The sequence below is a fragment of the Spermophilus citellus genome (assembly GCF_964194105.1).
Source record: "Spermophilus citellus genome assembly, chromosome: 11".
NCBI classification, from domain to species: domain Eukaryota; kingdom Metazoa; phylum Chordata; class Mammalia; order Rodentia; family Sciuridae; genus Spermophilus; species Spermophilus citellus.
Genome location: NC_138192.1, coordinates 117,440,963 through 117,464,119, shown reverse-complemented (window position 1 = coordinate 117,464,119; position 23,157 = coordinate 117,440,963). Strand labels below are relative to the sequence as shown.

The 23,157-nt window shown below is 56.0% G+C and overlaps 1 protein-coding gene and 1 long non-coding RNA gene across 12 annotated transcripts in view; one reads left to right on the top strand and one right to left on the bottom strand.

Moving 5' to 3' along the window:
* Window positions 1–23,157, top strand: part of TNS1 (tensin 1) — a 196,639-nt gene that overhangs the window by 14,135 nt on the left and 159,347 nt on the right. For 7 of the 11 annotated variants that reach the window (XM_081260957.1, XM_081260953.1, XM_081260961.1 and 4 more), the window contains exon 2: window positions 14,153–14,267. In XM_081260957.1, the coding sequence (XP_081117083.1) occupies window positions 14,153–14,267 (115 nt within the window). Of the gene's footprint in view, window positions 1–1,832; window positions 1,987–13,934; window positions 13,971–14,152; window positions 14,268–16,539; window positions 16,649–23,157 lie in introns of those variants that run through there. The other 4 variants (XM_081260948.1, XM_081260956.1, XM_081260958.1 and 1 more) reach the window with 3 other exon arrangements.
* LOC308630647 lies at window positions 12,967–21,353 on the bottom strand. Its single transcript, XR_014017981.1, has 3 exons — window positions 20,262–21,353; window positions 18,474–18,587; window positions 12,967–13,143 (listed from the first exon to the last, which is right to left on the bottom strand). It is a non-coding gene; the product is annotated as an uncharacterized lncRNA (long non-coding RNA).

Genomic DNA, 23,157 nt, shown 5'->3' with positions numbered 1-23,157 from the left:
GTCTGTGGACACAGCTGTGGCTGTGGGACCAGTTGCACGTGGAGCTCCATCTCTTTCAGTGTTGGCTCACTTGAACCCCAGCAGGCCTGGGAGTGGGGGGCCTGGATAGGGGGTGCAGGCTAGGCAGCATCGTTCCCAGCCTCATGGCTCTGCAGAAGGATCTAGGGAAGGAGGGAGAGGGGACCCAGATGCCTCGCTCTAACTTCTTTACCAGAAAAAGGACCCTTAGCTAGGCACCTGTCTAAGAGGACCAGAGTTAGACACCCCACTGCATTGTTCTTCTCTGCCTTCTCAGAATCACCAATAATGCTTACGCCCTTGTGCAGTGTTTCCCTCTTGTTCTTGGGGCTTCTAAGTAGATAGCTTGGCTGGACTCTGATTGGGAGCCTGCCCACCTGGCCGGACAGGTCCACATGATGGGAGACGGGAGCAGCCAGCTGTAGAGACTCAACCCTGGGGCTGCCTTGTATGTGGCTGATAAAGAGTAGGGGACATGGTCCTGGGTGAGCGGGGGAGAGTCAGGGATATGCAACCCCTCACCCACGTGGCCCGAGACATGCGTGTGTATGGGAGCCCAGGCCTGAGGACTTTCTTGCTAAGTTACTCAGTCCAGGAAAATGGTCTCCAAGGCCTACTCTGGGCGGGGCTCTGTCCTCAGCCTCGGGTTTGTGTGGTTGGACAGTCCGTGTGTGTATCCACACAAGGGCGTGGGGCTGAGCCCTCTTTCCCTCCCCAGGACAGCTCCAAAGAGCAGAGCAGTGATTCACAGGCCGTCACCCACCCTTGCTGGGGCCAGTCATGGCCAGAGCTCCAGGAGGACATTTTTTTATTATTATTTTCTTTGTGGGGGGGGACGGGTACTTCATCCAGACAATGAGGGCCTGGGGCAGATTCTGCTGTCGTCCCCTGAGTGGCTCTTGGGAAACACATTTGGGTTCTGTACTTCTTGTTCTTCTCACCCTCCAGACACCAAACTGGTGGCCCTGGGCAAAGGCAGGGGAGCAGGTTGGGGAGGGCAGGGGGCAGGGGACACCGTGGGGAAGCAGGAGGCTGGACGGTGGGAGGCAGAACAGGGCTGGGAGGCGGTGGGAGGAGGAGGAGGAAGTGGGAAATGCAAACCAAATGTTGGCCCAGGGTACAGTCAAGAAAAACAGACTCTCGCGGGAGCTCGGAGCGGGGCTCCCTTTCAGAAGGGCAGGAAGGGCTGGGACAGATGTTTGGAGGAAAGAAAGAAAGAAGAGGGGAAAAAAAAGAAATAGGAAAAAGCTGGAAGGAGCTCTGCAGCCTGGGGGCAGGGCCATGCTTGCAGCACGGTTCCTCCTATGTCAAGGCCTGTCCTGGCTCCCAGCCTGCCTGTGGGCACCAGGGTCTGTTCTAAGTGTGCGTGTGCAAGCGGGGGTGTGTTCTGAGGCCAGGGAGGCACTCGAGTGTATTGGGTGCAGGGAGAGGCCGAGGAACCCTGCGAGTGCATCCCGAGCAGTCTGTCTGTCCATCAGTGGTCTGCGGGGTTTCTGGAGCCAGGACCCTGGGCTGGGCTGCGTGGAGGGGCAGATCCCAGCTCTGCCAGCCCCAAATCAGGCAAGGGCAGGAGGAGCCTCGGGGGCTCCTCGGGCTTGTCTGTCAGGGGGGCTGGCGTCAGGGGGCCCTGCCCACAGTGGCTGTCCCTTTGCCCTGTCCCCTTCACACCCCCTGCCAAGACGAGCTTCTGACCCCCATCGCCACCAGTGGAGCCTGGGAGGAGGGAGGAGAGAGGAGGCTGGGACAGGGGGTGGAGTGGGGGAAGGAGGAGGAGGAGAGGGAGGGAGGGAGGGCTGAGGCCGGGAGGCCTGGCGATGCTGTCTGGCGGCCGCAGAGGACTCCGCTCTTCTCTTCTGCCTGCTTGGTGGGTGCCGTGAGCTCAGGGGGGGCCCTCTGAAGGCGCCCGCGGGACCCGAGGGACGGGACCCACGGAAGATGACGTGGATCTGTCTGTCCTGCATGCTCTGGGTAGGTCGGGCTGCTTCAGCTCCGAGGTCCCCGCACCCTCCGCCATCCCCCAGCTGAGCGCCTGGAGGGGTGGTGTTGGGGTGAAGGCGTCCCTACAGGACGGACTGGCTTGAGCATCTGTCAGCTGCAGGACCTTCCCCCACAGGGCCGGGGTCGATGGATTCTCGGGGTCAGTCTATGCACTTCTCCTCCCAGCCCCCCAGTTGGGTCAGGTACTGCAAGGAGACAGAGCCAGGAGAAGCTTCTCTAGAGCCTCTCTTGCCCCCTCCTCCTACTGGGGTGAAAATTCTTCACTCCCCTCGGTGGCTCGGTGCAAGGGTGCAGGCCTGCGGAGGGGCCTGCGGTAGGGCTGGGGGACAGGGAACTCTCACCTAGACTCTTAAATCTGGCAAAGCTGGGTTGGGGGATTCTCGGATTCCACAACTTTTATCCCTTTGATACCCAATTTCAGCTTTGATCCTTTGCCATCCGAGTCTCCATAGCCCCCCATCCTTACCAAGGCCTCTCCACCCCAAGGGAGGGGGCAGATTTGGGAAGGTGGCGGGGGGGGGGCAAGGGTGCCTGGGGATGGGCAGACAGTCGTGGGGGCACGTGGTGAGGGTTAAATTCTCGAGGCCAGTCGTGGGCAGAGGCTCCTGGGAAAGGGGGGGAGGGGAAGCTGACTATTACAAAAGGGGTGGGGGCAGAGGCATGCGGAGACCCCTTCCTCCCAGAGACTCCTGAGGGCTGCCTGGGCTGGGAGAAGGCATGTGCAGGGTCAGGAGGGCGAGGAAGTCATCCCTGGCTGAGGTTAATGTTGGCTTCAGAGTGATGGCGGGTTTGGGGGAGGGGCTTCAGACCCGGGATCCAGATGTGGCCTTTCCTGCCCCTTTCCCTGTCTGGCCAGTCCTAGGAAGGCTCAGGCAAGCCCAGGCTGGGGACAGTTGTGGGAAACCAGACTTGGGCAGCCAGGTATACTTCGTGCAGAAAAGGGAAAGGTGGAGTTTTGGGTGGCTTGTGGGGCTGGGTGTTCCACACAGTGGATGCAATCAACAGCTGTGGTTGGCTGGGCAGCTGTTGACATCTGTAAAATGGGAGCCTTGGCCAAGTTCACTTCTGTGCTGAGGATGGAGGTGGGTCGCTGGGGAGCCCTGCAGCAGGAAGGACAGCAGTTAGATCTCCAGGGGTACATGCAGAAAGGGCTATATTGGCTGCTTCAGCTGGGAGGTTTGGGGCAAGCCCCAAAGGTGAACTGAGGAGGCGGAGAAAGGGGATCGCAGAGCAGGAGACTCCACGTCCCCATGCCTGGGGCAGTGCTTGGCATGAAGAGTGGGGAGAGGGTGCTGGTGACGAGGGCAGGTGTGACTGCTGCCTGCTTGGGTTTCTTTAAGACCAGTGGAGCCTGCATCCTCCCTGGTTTCTTTTCCTGTCCTCTTTCCTAGGGTCCCATCTTCATCCCTTCTAGCTGGCCTGGCCTGCATACCCTCTGACCGGGGCGGGGGGCGGTGGTCCACTGGTCAGAGGGAGCAGTCCTGGAATGCCAGGTTCTGGCCCCATCTCCAACTGCCCGAGGCAGCTGTACCAGCTCCCTTCCTCTTCCTCCCAGATGGGCCTCAGCTGAGGTGGGGTATGTTTGTGGCAGGGAGTGCAGCGGTCACCAGAGTCCCTGGCAGCTGTGCTGGGGAGGCAGCTTTTGCTTTGAGGGGCTCCTGGTGGGAGGTATGTGGATATTGATGGCAGGCAAGGCTGGGCTCAGATTCCAGTTCCACCATTTACCAGATGGGCAGTGTTGACCGAGCCTCAGTTTCCTAATCTGCAAAGTGTGTGTGTGTGTGTGTGTGTGTGTGTGTGTGTAGTACACAACTTACATGGCTGGGGAGAAGATGGAGGTAATGCATGTCAAAGGATCAGGCACACAGGCACGCAGGCACACAGTAGGTGCTCAATAAATGCTGGTCCTTCTCTCACTCCACAACCTCGTGCTTGGCTCAGGGTTTCCCCATATCCCAGACACAATGGGGGAGGATTCCCCTGGGAAGGCTATGGTGGGACAGGGTCCTGCTCCTTGGCTGACTTCTGGCTGTCCAGGACTCCACCCACTTCTGGGGCCAAGAATGTCTGGATCTGTAGCCTCAGGGAAGTGGATCAAGGCATGGTTTGGAGGAGGTGGATCTTGCGCCCCGGGAACGGGGGCACGTGTGTGTATATGTGCTCACATGTCCCCTGTCTGTGGAGAGCTGCAGATGTTTCCACAAAGTAATACATCTGTAGCACATCGCTCTAACAAGCTCTAGGAATAAAAATCACTTTATTAGCTGAAGAGCAGAGCTATATATTATGCATAACTCAATTTTCTCATCAAATGCTTCCATTTGCAATTACAAAGTCAAGTATGGTTTATTTAGAAAATAATTACACGCCTATTAATTGAGGCGTTTTGGTGCAGCGCGGGTGGAATGAGTGTCACGGGCCCTTCCTTCCACGACAAACTAGCTCTGTCCTCAGGAACTGGGAAGGGGCTCATTAGGGTGGTCCCCAAGGTAGGGGCCGGGGATCAAGTATAGCCCTGGGCCTTCCCTGAGCAAGCTGTGTGGCCTAGGGCTGGACACTTGACTCTTCTGGACCTCACAGACACTTGGACACTGTTCTCTAAGGTCACTTACAGCTGCAGACAATGATGTGCTCTGTTTGCTAGAGCTGGTGTCCTCCCCGGTGCTGAGCACACAGTTTTGTCACAAGGGTCCTCGTGAGCCCCTTGTGTGTGGTTCCTGCCAGGTAGATCCCAGCCAGACCTTTCCTTTCTGAAGTCACTGTCTTTGCGTTGGTTCATCTGTCAGGGGCTGGGAACGAGGTTAGGCTGCATGAGCCTCACCAGGGTCTGAAATAAAACCCTTCTTTTGCAAAGTTAAAAAAAAATGACACGTGAGGCCCAGAATTGGGGAGAAATACCACACTCTCCGCAGTGTTGTGGGAAGTGCAGTGTGCTGGCTGAGAGTGCGGTGCCTGGGTTTGATCCCGGCCCCACCACTTGGTAGCTGTGGGACCCTAGCCGCGCACTGTCACATCTCTGTGCCTTGGTTTTTCTATCTATCTGTAGGTTTGTTAGGCTTTCTTTTTTTTTCTTTGTGATTCTGGGGATCACACCCAAGGCCTCGTGATGCTATCTGTGCTCACCACTAAGCCATGTCCTCAGCCCAGTTGCTTTCAATGAGCACCACACACGTGTGCATTAGTATCGCACGCACACTAAGAGCGCAGTCAATGTTAGCTTTTTTCCTAGGATGGCACATTTTTAAGGCCACCCAGCAATTCACAGTCGAGGACTAGAACCTGACCTGCTGCCTCCCCATCCAGGATTTTCCATGCTTGGATTATTTCAGGGCATTCAGGGGCAATGTGAATGGGATCACTGACATAACGCCAAGGTCCCCAAAAGTGCAGGTCTTTTCCTGCAGTGGTCAGAGCGCAGACTCAGACACTAGACAATGGTTGCAAATCCTGGCTCTGCTGCTGACTGCTGTGTGGTCCTAGCAAGTTGTTCAGCCTCCCTGTGCCTCTCCTGAGCACATCCTTCACTTACACCCTTTCACTTGAAGCTCACTGTAATTCTGTGAGAAAGGAAGGGAAGAATAGTCCCCGTCTAGGGTCAAGGGAAAGGGGACTGCGGGAGGGGAAATAGGGAGCCCCAAGCTACTTGGCGTTTCTGAAAAGGGTAGGGTTTGGGGTGGGGGAGGGCATGAGAGCTCTGGGCAGAAGGGAATGCAGCCAGCAGCTCAGGGATGGGGGCTGGAGTGGTGGAGTCACTGTGACCATGCGGTCACTTGGTCATCTGAGCCCCGACCCCGACTCCCCCATGCACCTGCCCGTCTTCGTCACCATAATTATGGGAGCCTACGTCCTTCAAGCAGCTTGCAGACCCTGGTCAGATGATTATGGCATGATGAGTGTCACCAAGAGGGCAGCCGAGGGGGCATCTAAAGGGGGACCTGACCTGGATTGGAGGAAGGCGTCAGGAAAGACCTCCTTGGGAGATAAACTAGATTTAAAGGTGAGATGAGATCTCAGAAATCCAAAGGTAGGAAGTGAAGCCGGGCACCGTGGTGCACACCTGTAATCCCAGGGGAGGAGCACGAGGTCAAAGCCAGCTTCAGCAATTTAGTAAGACCCTAAGCGACTCAGTGCGACCTGCCTCTAAATAAAATACAAAATAAGGCTGGGGCTGGGGCTTGGTGGTCCAGTGCCCCTGAGTTCAAGCGGGTATTAAAAAAAAAAAGATACCGAATATAGGAAGTGAAAATCGTCAAGGACGGCTAAGACAAGGGTGAGCTGGCCAGTAGATGGCCCTTGAGGTAGAGGAGCCAGTCATGACCACAGGACATCAGGACTCCCTGAGATTGCCACCGACAGGCCACCGTGGACACAGCCGTGCTTAGTGCCGTGGCTGGGGACTTAGGACCCTGCGCAGACAGACCTGCATTTGAATCTTTGTTTGGTCCTGCCCTAACTGCATGAGCCAGGGCAAGTTCCCCAGACTCATGGTGGGAAGTCATCCAGGGGATTAGACCAGGGCGTCCATGCCAATCCCTCCCTGTGGCGCCCGCCCCATTCATGGGCCTCGTCTCTGCACCCTCCCAGGCCAGCAGCTGATGTCACTCAGGAGGCAAAGGGGCTCAGTGTTGGGAACCACATTATGAAAGAGCAGGGTGGGGGGGGAGAGAGAAAGAGGGAGAGAGACAGAGAGTCAGAGACGGCCGTGGGCAGTGCTTCTGGGGTCTAGAGTGTTGTCCAAACAGGTTTCCTGTGGGGAATTCTCACTGTCGACTTAAAGCACACAGGCCTGAGCTCCAGGAAGTCATGTTGTGACTGTCAGGTGGCTCTGTGACATGTCTGCAGGGTCCATGGGAGGATAAGAGGGGCCAGTCAAGTTGGTCTATATAGCTGTTCCCTAGGGAGGTGCTCCCCAGGAGGCTGATGCCGAGGGCAGGTGTCTAGATGGGACCCACATTGAGGAACCGGGGATGGGGGTGGGAGAAGTGGAACCTGTGTCCAGGGAGACTGAGCCCTGCACTGGGTATGAGAAAGTTAAGCTGATACTTAAATTGGAAGCAAAGGCGACGTCCCGTGGTAAGAATTCACTACGAGGCCACAAAGGAAGGGAAACTGAAGGAAACGGGAAACCGAGGTGATATCCCACCTCAAGGTGTCAGCTTCGGCAGAATCGCCCGGAAACTGACAGATTCAAATGGAGGGACATTCTGTAAGACAACCATCCTGGAATGTTTAACAAACATCCATGTCATAAAAGACAGAGGAAAAGCCGACCACATGTCTGGATTAAAGGGTGAAGGAGTTCCAAATGCCAGATGTAGTGCGCGACCCCAAACTCAAAAATCAAAGTGGAAACAAAGACTCAGCTCTAATGGGTCTCATTGGGTGGCAGGGGATTGGGGTATGGGCTGATAACAGAAGGGATTGATGTTGAACTTCCTAAGAGCAGTCAGTGTGGATGGGGACAGAAAGCCAGCAAAAGTGGCCACGGGTGGACAATTGAGAATCCAGGAGAAAGCCTCAGGGCACCCCTCTTTCTCCAGCTTTTAAACTTTTCAAAGTACAGCTGGGCACGGGGGTCCATTTCTGTCATCCCAGCAACTCCAGAAATGGAGTCAGGAAGATTGCAAGGTTGAGGCCAGCCTTGGGAACTTAGTGAGATCCTGTCTCAAAATAAAAAGAAAAACATAAAAATATCTGGGGATGTAGCCCAGTGGCCAAGTGCCCCTGGGTTCCATCCCAAGTGTAAACAAACATGCAAACAAACAAATAGGCTTTCAAAGTAAAAAATAGAAGACGGCAGGTGGAGAGGCTGGGGAGACTCCTGACAGTGGTCAAGGGTATCTAGGGAGACCCCTGAATTCATGAGGTTTGAATTAGGTCTTTGAGGATGTCTGGCTGCTGGATGGCCAGGGAGGCAGGGAACTGTGGCAGAGGGAACAGCCTGGGCAGATGATATGAGGGCTGTGGCTGGGGGAGGTGGGGCAGGGAGTCTCGAGTGGTTGTGGGTCTCGAGACTGGCAGGTGGGCTGGCCCCAGACCAGGCTGCTTCTGCTGGCTCATGGGAGTGTAAGACTTTTTTAAATTTTTTTTTTTTTTTGCTTAATGAATATGTAATTGACTAACTTATGTGGCATACAAGTGAATTTTTGAAAAGGGTTTTTTAAAAAATATTGCCTGCTTGATGAGATCTGAGAAGATCTGACTTCTCCACCCATTTCATCCAGCTGTTAACCACACAGCTCAGAAAGGTGAATCAACTTTTCTAAGTCACTGTTTCCCCTGGTCTAAAGTGAAATAGAACATGAACTTCCTGTCCCACTCGACTGGGAGTACGAGATTTGCCCCGACATACAGGGAAGTCCTGCAAGCATTTGGGGTAGATGGGGAGGCATGGACAGTTCCTGACTGTCTGGGAAGGGCCTGGCGTGGGGGACCCAGGAGGCTGTTGCAACAACCCTAGGCAGAAATGCCCCAGATGGGGCAAAGGCGATGGGAGTCAAAAGCACTTCAGGGACAATTCACAGGAGTGGATTCCCAGACTCTGGCGCTGGTTGGCTGGGAGGTGGGAGAGGGTGGGGAGGAGTTGAGAGTGACTCAGAGTTTTCCACTCTGGGGGACCAAGAGTTGGGCAGGACATTAGCTGGCAAGGGGTTTGGAGGAGGAGGGCACTTTTGTGTTTATGTGGAGGTGAGGTGGGTGGGGGCCCGGGAGCTCGAACTTAAGATGCCCGTGGGACTCCTGGAATCTATCTGGACGGCCCAGCAGGCCTCCAGCCAGGGGAGAGGGGACCTGGGGGGGGGGTGGTTGACAGGAGGGGGGGAGGTTGAAGTGTCCTGGTCTCATTTCGTGCACCCACTCCGGGCTGCCCTGCTCACTGGCTGGCAGGCTTGTCCCCAGGCTGCTGGGCCAGGGGGAGCCTTGTGGGGGCAAAGCTGAGGAACTTTCTTGGGGGAGCCTGGGCTATCACCCCCTTTATACCACCATCACCTCCTCCCGCTGCTCTGCCCCACGGGCCTGGGAGGAACCCGCAAGCAGCTTTTCCCACCCAGGGCCAAGGACTCCCGCCAAGGCCGTCCAAGCCAGATGTGCCGCACCCCTGTGACTGGGCCGCCCTGGCAGGCAGGCTGCGCTGGAGGGAGGGAGGGAGGGACCAGGGTGTCCCGAGAGCCGGGAGAGCCCCTGCTTCCCTGTGGGCCTGCCCCGCGGGTGGAAGGACGCCTGGACTGGACCCCTTGGCCTTGCTCTGCCTCTCACAGGAGGTGTGGGTGGGGACACAGGTGGCTTCCTGATGTGCCCCTGAATTTCTCCAGCAAACCCAGCGCAGGCAGGGCCGCGGGCTGCTTCACGAGGCTACCTGCCACTTGTCAGGAAGGTGATGATCACTGTCACAAGCCGTGGTCCTGGAACGGCACTTTGTACTTTATGGGCTCGTTTACTTTATGGGGTTCGCTGACATCCTCTGCCTGTGCCTGCAGAGCCGGCCTGGGGAGGGGGCAGGGGGGCAGCCAGACGCCCCGATTCTCTCTCAGTCCACCTTTCACCATGTGAGTGTCTCTGTGCTTCTGGGCAGTGGGGCCCCTCGCTTGTTGGGCCCTCGGTGCCTCACGGGCACATCTGCTCCCTTCTCCAGTGACAGCCCCTTCAAGTGTTGAAGACAGGAGGCTAACGCACCTAAGTGGTCTCCTCCACTATTTCTGGAGACGCTCCACCGTTTGTGGTTGCCCTTTCCACAAGATCACAGGACACCTGTTTCTCAGCAGGGGCGTCGAGGTCACAGAGCTGGGGCCACTTGCTGGGAGCTGGTCTCCTCCTTCACACCAGCGTTTCACAGCCTCTTATCAGAGGCCTGAGGTCTCCTCAGACCTTCTGCTCTGTCACCATTAGCATGTCCCATCCACTGCTCCCAAGCCCTTCATCTCAAAAGGACTGTCCCATTGTGTCCCATACTGTCTAATTCAGACTGTCTGGTTCAAAGCCTCCCATTTGCATCTGGAGACTGTGAGGCCCAGAGAAGGCTGCAGAGGTTCTCAAGGCTGCACAGCACAGGAGGCAGATCTTGAGTCTCCCATCCCAGTGCACCCTGAGCCAGGGACTGTCAGGGGCAGGGGTGTGCTGGGGTGTCTCTCGGGGCTGCTTAGGGGACTCAGGGTGTATCAAAAACTGTGCCTGTGCTCCACCATGGTGGGGGAGATTTTGTGAACGCAGATTTTATGGGGCTGGGCAGGTGATGGGAGTCAGGGACGGGGCACCTGGGCATTTGCTAGCCAGTCTGGAAGCCTCTGCTTGCTGCCCATCAACTCCCTGGGCAGCCAGGCCTCCACTGCCCTACTGTGCTCGGGAGCTGGCTTCCTTCCCTGGGCTTTGTGGGGAGGAGATTTGGGACAGGGAGCTGGGCCGGACTTAGTGGGGAGAGGCAGACTTGGGGGGTGCTTCAGGTTTGAGAGAGCTCTTAGACTGAGCCCAGGCCCCTTCCCTGCACCTCCCCTGTCCCAGGCCAGGGGTTCTGCAGTTGACATTGGCCTGGGCCCCCTCGCTGGGAAAGCTGCCAGCCTGCGCCTAGGATGGGGAGTAGGAGGTGAGGCGGCAGACTGAGAGGGACTTACCACCCTCCTTGTGGGGTGGGGAGCACTGAGGGAGGCCCCCCTCCCACCCCAGGCTGAGGCTCCTAGAACCCTCCGCCTGGTTCCTAGGGGCTTGCACCAGGGCCTTCTGGGCTCCGCCCCCTCCTGCTCCAGTGCTTTGCTCTCTGGACCTTTATAACCTGGGTTTCCACGGCCACCCCCTCCTGCCTCCTCTCTGGGTCTCTTTGAATTTCAAAGCAGTCTTACTCTTCAGACAGGCTGAGTGCACAGTGTCACCACCTTTTCTTTCTGAACTACTGGACAGTTAGTTGCTGACACATGGCCCCCCACCCACTCCCCACATACTTTCCTGAGTTTTCTTTAAGGACTCCTACCTAATCCCACACAGCCAGTCAAAATCAGGAGACTGGCATTGATGAGTTACTGCTGTCTGATCCTCAGGCTCCCTGGAAGTTGTCCCCACGATGTCCTTTATGGGCATCCAAAGACTCCAGTTCAGAATGTGCCCTTGTGTCTGGTTGTCACTCGTCCAGTCTCCTCCAGCCCGGGAATCTCTGTCTGCCTTGATATTTATGACCTCATCACACTTGAAGATTCCAGGCCATTTAATTTGAAGACTGTGCCTCAGTCTGTGTTGGCCTGATGTTTCCTCCTGATTAGATTCAGGTTGTGGCTTTTTGGCAGGGATATGGGAGAAGTGATGTTCTGCTCTGTCACCTGCTCCGAGGCCCGTGACTTCCATTTGTCCCTTCGCTGGGAATGGGAACTTTGATCACTTGATGAAAGCGGAGCCTGCCAGGAAAAGTTACGCACCCCGCCCCCCCCGTATAATTTATGACTATGAGGTGGAAAGTGCCTTAAGACTAGGTAAATATCCTATTTCTCATCAAACATCCAATCACTCATTCATTTGTTTGTACCACAATGGGCTCATTGAAGCCTTCACTATCATTATGTATTTGGATGCTCTGATCTTTGCAGATTTGGCTGTTGGCAGCTCCCGTGTCCTTTTGTCCATCTGTCCCTCTGTGGTCCTCTGGGTCCCTCTGGGTCTCTGTGTCTTCATCTACTCATGCTCCTGTGTGCTGTCCTGTCTCTGTCTTTATCTTGGTCTTCTTTCCCCCTCGTCTGTCTCTATTACCCCCACCGCCTGGTTCTCTCTGTCTCTCTCACTCTCTCTGTCTCTATTTCTCTCTGCCTCTTTGCCTTTCTGGCTTCTGTCTTGGACTCTGTCTCATTTTATCTGATTTTCTTACTTTTTTTTAATGCTCTCTTTCCCCCAGGACTCCCTTCTTCAGTGAACTCCTTGCCCCTGCAGGAAAAGGAAGAGTTGGGGTAGACACTAGGGGAGTGCCTGGGGCAGGAGTCTCTCCCTGGGAGTCCTCTGACCTGGGAGCTCCCCCAGCCTGGGCCTGGGCTGGGACCCCAGAGTGGGCCCGTCTATGAGGGGTTTTGCAATTCAGTGTGTTTCCTTGCATGGTTACAAAGACGGATAAAACCTGGGTGCAGTGGCGCACACCTGTGATCCAAGCCACCCAGGAGGCCGAGGCAGGAGGTTCACAAGTTCAAGGCTAACCTGGGCAACTTAGCAAGGCTCTGTCTAAAATAAAAAATTTTTAAAAAGGGCTGGGGGAGCTGGACGTGGTGGCACATGCCTGTAATCCCAGTGATTTGGGAGACTGAGGCAGGAGGATCATGAGTTCAAAGCCAGCCTCAGCAATTTAGCAAGGCCCTAGGTAACTTGGCAAGATTCTTGTCTTTAAATAAAAAATAAAAAGGGCTGGGGATGTGGCTCAGTGGTAGAGCACCCCCTGGTTGTTCAATCCTCAGTACAAACACAAACAAACAAACAACAACAAAACAAAAGTCAACAAGCGCTTGAGGGGTGTGGTGCTGTGGCCCGTGGGAGGGGAGAGTGGTTAGTGGCCAAGGACTTCTGGCAAGTCAGACAGAGAGGAGGAGTCGAACCACCTGTCTTCCCTCTTCTCATGTGCTTGGCAGTGCAGTTTAAAATAGGAATTTTAACATTTTCATAGGCTGGAGTGTAGCTCAGAGGCAGAGCGCGTGCTTAGCATGCACAAGGTCCTGGGTCAATCCCAGACTGCCCAAGAGACAAACAGACAAAATTGTGGTGCATATTTTCATAATGCAGAGAATAGGAAGTAAAAATAAAGATAGAAGAGGCCCCCTGCACTGGGGGTGTGGGGAGGGGCAGAGAGTGAGAGAGGGGAGGAACCCACCTGCTGGGACATGGGTGGCACATCGAGGATCATCAGCAGTGAATGATGGGTGCCTGCTGTATCTGTAAGAGCAGTACCACAGAGCATGGGCCCAGAAGGGACATGGGACCATGCGGGGGCATCTCACAGATTAGTGTTGCACGAGGGAAGCCGGACACAGAGTACATGCAGCGCCACGTCAGGAAGTCAAAACCCTGGCAAAATGGTACTCAGCTCCAGGGCGTGCACCTCTCATCCCAGAGACCGGGGAGGCTGAGGCAGGGAGATCACAAGTTGGAGGCCAGCCTCAGCAACTCAGCAAGACTCTGTCTCAAAATAAAAATAAATAAATAAAAAGGACTGGGGCTTCAACACAGTGGCAGAGTGTCCCTGAGTTTGATCCCCAGTACTGCATCACACACACACACACACACACACACACACACACACCGAACACCACCACCAAGGACCACCATCACCAACGAAACCCCCCCAAACCAAAAAGACACGCAATGATTCTTTGGAGAGAAGTCCCAGTGAGATTTATGTAGGGGAGGCGCTGACTGGGAGGGGTCAACAGTGAGCCTTCTGGGGCTTGGCTATATGGGGTGCACATGTATCAAGTTGTATTTAGCAAAACCTTTCTGTTTTGGGGTGTTGGGGATGGAACCCAGGGCCTCCCACACACCAGACAACCTCTGAGCCACAGCTCAGCTCAATTAAGCAGGACATTTAAACTCTTTAATTTTTATTTATTTATTTATTTATTTATTTATTTATTTATTTATTTATTTATTACGCAGGGGCACTCAACCGCTGAGCCACACCTCCAGTCCTATTTTGTATTTTATTTAGAGACAGGGTCTCACTGAGTTGCTTATTGCTTTGCTTCTGCTGAGGCTGGCTTTGAACTTGTGATCCTCCTGCCTCGGCCTCCCAAGCTGCTGGGATTACAGGTGTGTACCACCATGCCCAAGTTGCTCTTGCACGTTTAACTCTTGCACTACACTGTGGGAAAGCCATGCCCCAAGAATAAAGTAAATAAAAAAAATGACTGGTAAGACACAGAGGGGTCTGTGTTCCCAGGGTTCTCAGGTCTTCAGGTGCTGTCTGAACCCTCATCATTGACTCCATGCAAGTCCTTGAGCCCAGGGTGAGTGTCTGGTCATCTCACACTGTTTACAGTCCCTGGGCACCTCCTCCCTCCTTCAGCCCACAAAGGGGCTCTGGCCTCCCCTCCTCCCTCCTCCTGCCTACTCCTCCTCCAGAGCCCCAGCCCCTCCCCAGGACCCCAGCCTTCACCTCAGGCTGACCCCTGTGCCTCTCCTTCCACAGCCAGAGGATCTGGAGGCCCCCAAGACCCACCACTTCAAGGTGAAGACTTTCAAGAAGGTGAAGCCCTGTGGTATCTGCCGACAGGCCATCACCCGGGAGGGCTGCACCTGCAAAGGTGAGCGGCTGGCTGACTGGAGCTGGGGGAGCGGGTCACCAGGGGAAGCCGTGGCCCAGCCCAGCTCAGACTGGAACTCTGCTGGCACGTGTCCTTGGGTTCTGAGCGGGTGCCTGGTTCTCACGTGGGGAAGGAGGCTGGGCTCCCTGGGTGGTGGTGTGTAGGAGCGTGTGGGTGGCCCGTGGCAGGTGGTGGGTGGCATGGGCGTGGCAGGTGGCTTGAGGATGAGCCGAGTAACCTTGTGCATGGTGTGAACGTCTGGCTGGCACACTGAGGCATGCAAATGGTGTGGGGAAGGGCGTGTGCGTAGCACGTAGCATGTGGTGGTGTGCGGATGGCTCCTTGGCTGGGGTGTGGGAACCATGGGGAGGGTGTGGGGAAGGCTCCTGGAGGTCACGTGGCTGACACATGGTGGCCACGTGGCTGAGGTGTTGCATGGCCTGTGGAAGCCATGTGGGTGGTGTGTGGAAGGTGTGTGGGTGGCATGTGGCTGGCCCTGGGAGTACTGCAAAGAAGCCAAGACACATTCCTCCCCTTGTGGCAGCTTGGGGTGACTTAAGAGGCCTCAGATCAGAGTCGGTGGAGGACGGGCTGGCTGCTGGGCTTTTCAATCCCAGGCCGGGGTGTGGCCATCACTGCTCCAGAGAAGTTGGTGTCTTGTCCCAGATCATGGGGGAGTCACAGGAGCCCCTGCAGCAGGCTCTGGACCAATGCCACCCTCCAAGCCGTGGCCCTGCCAGATGCCTTCCTCTCCTCGCCCCACATTCCATCAATCACTAGGGCCCCAAATGCAGCTAGAGTCGCTGAGCTCCCCCACAGCATCCCTGGCTCAGCTGCCAGCGTCTCCCCTGGATGGCCAAGGGCAGTCACCATTTCCTGAGCACTCTCTCTAATCCAGCTCTGCACCAGCTTCCCGTGGGACTTGAAAGTATAAATCTAGCATGTCCCTGCCCTGGCTAAAGCTGGGGGGCTTCCGCTACCCTTAAGATGGAGCCCAGCCTTCCCACGATGTGGGGTCTGACAGAATCAGCCCTCCCAGCTCCCTGCCCCACGTCCCCACCCCCAACCGCATCCTCAAACCAGCTGCGCCCCACACAGTTCCCAAGAAGGCCACTGTGTCAACTCTGCCAATGGGCAGGGCTCTCTCTTGCCCTGGAGTCTTGCTCATGTGGTCCTCCCCAGTGGCCTCTCTTCCTGCTGCCTCGCTCCATGCTGTAGTCCGAGCTGGGCTGGGGAGAGGATTTCTGCAGCACTTACTGAGCACCACGTACTCACCGGCCTGACCTCATCACTGCTCACAGCGTCTGGCAGGCCCCGGTGCCATCCTCATCTTACAGATGAGGCGACTGAGGCTGGTGGTGGTCACATCTCTTGCCCAGGCTGGCAGGGTGACACTGGGCTTTTCAGGTGTCTCTGGGGGAGTCGAGGCCTTTCCACTGGGTGTTGGAGGCAGGATTGTGTGGCTGGAAATGTGCAAGGGACTGAGCCTATGGGAGCATGTGTGTGGATGGCCTTCCAGGCCAGTCTGCCATGGGTGAAAGGCAGAGGGTTATTTATGGTCCTTAACTGAAGTCAGGCTGGGGGATACCCCGCAGGAGGTGAGGCGTCCCACAGAACTTCTGCAATACCAAAATCAGCCACATGGTGTCGCTCTCCTCCCAAGAGGTCTGCCTGGGACTTGCTGGTGGCTTAGGGTGCCAGCCAGAGATGTGGAGAGGTGCTGCGAGGGAGGGGTTTGCATTTTGTCTAATAACAGTCCCCACCCCACCCACCTGAGGCTGCATAAGCTAGTTTCCCCTCCCTCTCCCCTCCAGCCTCTCCCTTCCCCTCACCCAGGAACTTCCAGAGCTGCTAGGAGAGGAGGCAGCTGGGGGGTAGGGCTAGAAGGAAGTCCTAGGGACACTCACTGTGTCACCTCAGGCACATCTCTGGCTACAGTCTTCCTTGGCTACTTCCTACCTTGGTCCTGGGTTTCCCAGCTGACCTGGCCTGAGTGCTTGGGTTGACAGGGGATTTTGACTTATGTAAAGCTCCCAAGGTGAGCAAGAGGTGGCCCTAATCTCACCCGGATCCCAGCCTGGCCCTGCCGGTGTGGACCAGAGAGGAGGGTGGATGGCCAAGCTTGTTTGGCAGCCCCACTGGGCACCGGTGGAGACTGGGGGGTTGGCCAGAAAGAGGGGAGGAAGCCAGGGCTATACTCCAGAGCACCACTAGGTGGCAGGGCTGAGCTACTAAAGGCCCAGGGGCCAGTCCCACAAAGAGGGGAGACTCCTGGCACCAGAGCCCTATGTCACCCTCTACAGGCCTGGCCTCATGGGTGGCAAAGGAAGAAGTGGATCCACCCTCTGTGCTTTGGAACCTGGAGATTGTGGTGGCACAAGGTGAATAGATCCTTTTATCCATTACCTATCCATCCCATCACCCACCCACCCACCCATCCTCTATCCAGTCATCTCACCCATCCATCCCATCATCCACCCTCCCACCCACCCACCCATCCAGGCCCACCAGAATGAGTTGTACAGGTTGTTCCTGGGAGGGCCAGGGTAGAGGAAGCCCCAGCCCACATTCTACTCAGAGCCCAGTCAAAGCTTCCTGAGCCCTCTGGTTTCTCTGTCCTCAAGTCTGGCCTGAACTGTGGCCAGCATCTAGATTGGGTGACGGGTGGGGTGGGGTGCAGAATATCAGGGCCCCGAATTCACAGTCTCCACAGGGCTTTCAGCACTGAGGGGGCTTCTGCTGGGGGTGACAGGCCCTGAGGAAGCCCTCCATCTGGGAGCCTGGGGCAGCCATCTGCTTCCCCTGGAGGCCCTGCCCTGTGGCTTTTCTCCCCACACCCCCAGCCCATAGTAGGGCTGGATGCTGGAGGGAGTCAGGGAACCTGGAGTCCAACCTGGTTCTAGGAGACTCAACGACAAGCAGGGTGGACAAGGAACTAAGGTGGACAGCTGTCCAGGTGTAGCAGGTGTGCAGGCAGAGAGGCGGCAGGGACCGGGAGGGAGCCTTTGACTTGGTGGGGCCGTGGCTGTGTGTGACGGGGTTAGTAGTGAGCCTTGTCCTGCGTCTCTCAGGGGCTGGTTATGGGTAGAACAATGAGGTTCTGTGTGTGAATAAGGGGGGCTAATGCCAGGGACCACGGCTCTGAGTGAAGGATACAGAGAGGGATGAGAGGACGGTGAGGGGTGGCCTGGACACCCTGTGTGACCTTGGATGAGTCACTTGTCATTAGAGATAAGGGAGCTGGGCTCAGGATTCTCTCTGAGGCCCAGGCAGTAGAAGGGCCTGGAAAGTTTCCTTGTGGGACTCTGTGAAAGCCGGAGACCTCTTCAGTGAACCCTGCTACGTCACCCCTCCAGGCACCTGTGTGGCCACCTGACGCTCATAAGCAGAGCTGTCACCTGGACCTATACTGTGCCATGGAAGACAGACACATGCCCGTCCTAGGCTGTGGTGTAAGGGTGACCCAGTGTGCAGGAGAGGCTGCCTGGCTCCAGCAGGAAGGGTGGGCTGGGTCCTGAGGGCTGTGTGGGAACTCCTTGGAACAAACTGGATTCCCACCAGGCCTCGGGGAGGGGCTCTAGGGGCCGGAGAACACGGGAGACCTCAGAGGGAGGCTGAGGGACTCAGAGCCTGGTTCAAAATCCTATTTTCCCTCTAGGCTGAAACCCAAGGGAAAGGACCGGAAGGCCAGCTTGGGAGCCCAAGGGCTGCCATCTGGGCCTGGTCTGGGGCCCAGGCTTGGGCCACTCCCTTTCTCAATGTAGAAGGGGGACAGTCACCTGACGCTTCCTTAAAGCAGGACACACCTGGGAAGACAACAGCACCAGCCCACCCAGAGGATGGATTGGGGGGACCCTGGTCCTGGGAGCTCCTTTCCCTGTGTCACCGAGGATCCCCAACTCCCACCTTCTATCTGAGGACCTTTGTGGAGCCACCAGAGGCTCCTGATAGAATGGAAAACCCCGGGTCACTTTTTCTCTTTCTTTTTTTTTTGACACTATTCATTTTTGTCTATTTTCCCCCATATTTTTATCAGTGCAGTATAATTATATAATTATCCCACATATTAGTGGAATTTGTTGTCACATATTCATCCACGTACACGATGTAACAATGCATTTGGTCACTGCCAACCCCAGTGAAGACCTGGGTTGCTAGTCCTGGCTTTCCACTGTCCGGCTGGGTGACCTTGGGAGAGCTGCTTACCTTCCCTGGAACGGATTTCCCCCTTTTCTTTAAAATGAAGGGGTTGGAATAGATCAGAGGATCTAAACTGCATTCCAAAGGAGCCGTCAGGTGCTTGGGGGTGCTCTAGGGGCCCTAGAGGTGAGGAAAGGGGAGACTTGATCAGGGCTCTGGAATCCCTGCCCATTTGAACCAGAAAAGCTCTTGTTTGAGGAGTTAAATATAGGAGTAGGTGGGACGATGTGACAGTCTTTCACAGGGCTTAGAAGAAGGCTCTGGATTCAATCCCAGCTCTGGCCCTATTAGTGAGACCTTGGGCAGACTGCTTCATTGCTTGGAGCCTGTTGACTCACCTTTAAAATGGGAGAAATAGCAATATCCCCCTCCTGGTGTGACTGTAGGGGTTAAATGAGATACTACACAGAGTGCTCAGATCAGAGCCCAGTCCCTGGGATTAACAGATCCATTCCATCCTAACCAGCATCACTCGGATTCCAAACCGTCTGCATGAACAGTTTAGCTTTAAAATGAAACAGAAAACCACTGGGTGGGATGATCTCGAAGGTTTCTTTGTTCCTACTTTGGAACCACACGGTGCCCCCTGACTACCCCTCCCCTGACTACCCTGAGACACCTTGTATTAGTCAGAATTCTCTGGAAAAGCAGAACCAACTGGATGTGTGTGGGAGGAGGGGGGTGGGGGGAGAGAGAGAGATTGATTTATTTTTTATTTTTTAAAAATATTTTTTTTAGATAGACTTTATTTATTTATATGTGGTCCTGAGAATCGAACCCAGTGCCTCACACATGCCAGGCAAGTGCGCTACCTCTGAGCCCCAGCCCCAGCCCCAGCCCCAGCCCCATAGAGCTTTATTTTTAAGGGTTTGGCCCATGTGGTTATGGAGTTTTGGCAAGTCAGAAATCTGTAGGTGGGCCCCAGGCTGGAGACCCAAGGAAGAGTTGTAGTTCAAGTTCAAAAGCAGTATGCGGGCAGAACTTCCTCTTCTTGGGAAGGTCTTTTTCTATAAAGGCCTTCAATGGGTTGGACGAGGCCCACCCACATAATGGAGGGGAACATACTTTACTCAAAGTCTAATGATCTTAATGTTAATCCCATCTAAAAATAACTTTGCAGAAACATCTAGAGTGATGTTTGACTAAACATCTGGGTACTCTGGCTTGGCCAAATTAACAATGAAATGAACCACTGCCTACTTCCAGCCCAGGCCATGAGCAGTGGGCAGGGCAAGGCCGAGCGAGTGGCCTGGTGAGCAGGTGGGCGGGCGGGCCAGCCCCTCTGAGGTGGTGGGAGGCCGGGCTAGGCACGCTGGTGCACACTGAGGCCATGTGCTCATTTTCCGACCCGAGACCAGGAGGAAAAGGCCATTTAGATCCCAACAATGTTGGCTTCCTGTGTTCCCGAGAGCAGGAAGCCACCCCAGGACAGCGTCCGGCAGCCCAGCTGGGGTGGGAGCCGCAGCCAAGGGCTGCGCGTGGGGTGCAGTTCTCCCCCTAGCGGGTACCCAAGGGCCTGTCCCCCAGGGGCTCTGCTCCCTCTCAGGCCACCACTGGCCCTGCCCTGTGGACACTGTGGACGTCCATGGCAGCCTGGGGCTGCTGGTGTCCTCGGAGCTGTGGTCACAGGCACTGCCCTGGGCCTTGCCTTGCAGGGGTGCTGGCTCTGGAGGGTGCCGTGGGGTCTGGTTGCAAGGCCCTAGAGCTGGAAGGCCCCGGTCAGCCCAAGACGTGTCCAGGGAGGGCCTGGGCACCTGAGGGACAGTGCCAGTGGAGGGTGCTGCCGGTTCCTACCTTGTTCTTCCCGCACCTGCTGCAGGCCCCAGTGAGAAATGGCCCCTGGGGAGGGAGTGTCCTGCAGCCTCAGGCTGGGCGTTGCCCGTCAGCGTGTGGGACAGACAGCTTCAGGGCTGGAACCCAGGTTTTTCCTTCTTGGTGGGAGGAAGAGGCAGGTGGCAACTGTGAGGGGCAGTGTCTCCGTCTGTTGTGCTTCTGTAACAAAATGCTTTAGACTGGGTCGTTTATAAACAACGGAAGTTCATGGCCCACAGTTCTGGAGGCTGTTGGTCCAGGATCAAGGCACGGGCAGATCCTGTCTGGGGAGGCCTGGTCTGTTTCCAGAGGGGGTGGACATTGAGATTGGAGGGATGGGAGGGCAACAGGCTGCCCAGGGCCTTTCAGGAGGGCAGAACTCTCGTGGCCTGGCCACTTCCTGCAGGCCCCACCTCTTAGTACTGTGACATTGGGCCTTAGGATCCAGCTTGTGAATTCAGGAGGAACACAGCAAGGGGTCAGCTGACCTTATACATGGGCTGCCACAGCGGGAGGAGAGCTGGGGGCCCTCCTGTGCAGGTGTTATCAATCCGAGGGTTCTTGGGGGAAAGGCAGGTGCAGGAGCGTGAGACCACAGGGCCTGCGGGGGACCTGGCATCCAGACAGCCCTGGGCAGCTGCTCTGCCTCTTCCACAAAGGGCAGGTCTCGGTGTGTGGCTGGGTGTTTTCCTGGGGACTGAATCCTCTGAGCCACCACTGAGCTACACCCTAAGTTGCTGAGGGCGGCCTCAAACTAGCAATCCTCCTGCCTCAGCCTCCCAAGTCTCTGGGATTACAGGGGTGTGCCTCTGTGCCTGGCTCCTGAGCTCTGGCCTCTAGATTCGTTCTCTGCGGCTGTGTAGAAAGTGATCCCCAAACTCAGTGGTTTATTGACTGGTTCTGGCTCAGGGTCTCTCAAAAGCTGGGCCAAGGTGCGAGCAGGCTGTGTTCATCTGCAGGCCTGGACGGTCCCCTCCCAGTGCGGCACCTTCACAGGCCTGCCCTGCTGGGGCTGGCTGGTGGCTCGGGGCCTCAGCTCCCCCACTGGGCTGCCCCTGCGTCCCCTCAACACGGGGACTGCCCTCCCCCAGGTGAGTCATCAGGAGACGGAGGCTAAAGTCAGAGTGGCTTTATGGTCTTGCCTTGGAAGTCACATGCCACATTTCTGCACTGTGTGTTAGTCAGAGTTCCTTCAGTCAGAGTTCCACTCACGGTGACGAAAACCCGGAGGTAAATCAATGTGAAGGAAGACAGTTTACTGTGGCTCAGCTTCAGTCCACAGTCCCTCGGCCCCGTTCTTTGGGCCAATGGGGGCACAGAGCATCGTGGCTCATGCCATGGTCCCCATATCCTCATCAAGGGCATGCCCACATGGCCCAGTGTCCTCCCACCACCTCCCAACTGTGCCACAGGGTGGGGACCACACCATCACTACAGGGATCTCAGGGGGACACCAGATCCAAGCTGTAGCACTGATTGCAGTGTCAGAGTGGGGGAGGCTGACAGAAGGTGTGAGCTAGGAACAGAACGCTCCGTGACACACTTGGATAGTTCATTGCTCTGAGAGGTGCTTGCTTCAGATGACAGCACGAGGGAGACCAGGTAGACAGTAGGAAGCACTGCCCCTTGGGAGAAGACCTGAGAAGGTGATCAAGAATGCAAAAGAGGCACCCCTGGAGGGGACTCAGAGGGAAGGCCTCCTTGGGGTTGAGGGTAGGTGCTTCTGAAGATGGGGCTTGGTCACTTGGACCTGATGGGAACCTACCGCTTGCCACTTGTGTTCAGTTTGCTGAGCTTTTGACTTTTGGGCGGGGAACTAGTGGAGGTCTTTTCTTACCCCCTGCTGTACACAGCCAAGGGCAGGCTGGGGCAGAGGGGGGCACTGGGCACACTGTACCAAGATTGCCCAAAGATTTCTCCTCCTGGTTTCCACTTGAGGGCATTTGCTGACCGCCTGCCCCTCTGTGCCAGGCAGGCTGCCCTGTACAGTTGTGCAGGCTGGGCACCTCCAAGGGTGTCTGCTGGAGGGAGCCCTGAAATCAGCCCACGCTCTACTTGTCATGCGGTGGGTCCTGGCACAGGGCAGGACCTGCCTGGGGAAAGGGTCCTTCTCTCCATTCCCACAGGGACAGAGCACACTCATCCCCGGCTGTGTGTCATGGGGCTGGCCTGCCCAGATGGTGGGCCTTTGTCTAATTTGCACAAAGATGCTGTCCGGTCCTTCAGATCTGAAGCAGACAGCATCCTGGCTTTTGGGGACGTGGTGTGGGGACATGGGCACTGATAAGCTACTGGAAATTACTGGAGATGTTTCAGATGGTTAACTGTGCAGAGAAGGAAATGATCAGGAGCTAAGAACAGGGGCGACCCACTCGAATTTGGGCGGTTAGGAAAGGTCCTTTTGAGGAGATGGCTTTGAAAGGATTCCAGAGGGCAAGAGAGATTCCACCCAGTAGAGTGTGAGAAATGTCCCCGGCAGCTGGAGCCGCAAGAGCCAAGGGCCTGAGGTAGGAATGAGCTCTCTGATTTATGGGAACTGTCAGAAACACGGAGAGGCTGGAAGACCAGGTTCTGACCCTCCTGTGCCCCTGGTGTCTAGACTGGGGTTGAGAGGTGGACGCGAGAGCTGCCTCTGACCATGAGATGTTGAGGGGGGTTACAGGACAGGAAGAGGCTGAGAGGGAGTGGGGTGGCTATCAGCACACACTCCAGGGATCTCCAGTCAGCTCCAACCCAAACATTTATGAAGCCTGTCCTGCGTTGCAGGTTTTCTGTGTGCATGTGTGTGGTGGTGGTGGTGGGGAGAGAGAGGGAGAGGGAGGTGTCCCATTCTTGACAGAGCCCACAGCTGGCCAATGGGGAGGTGCCTGGATCTGGA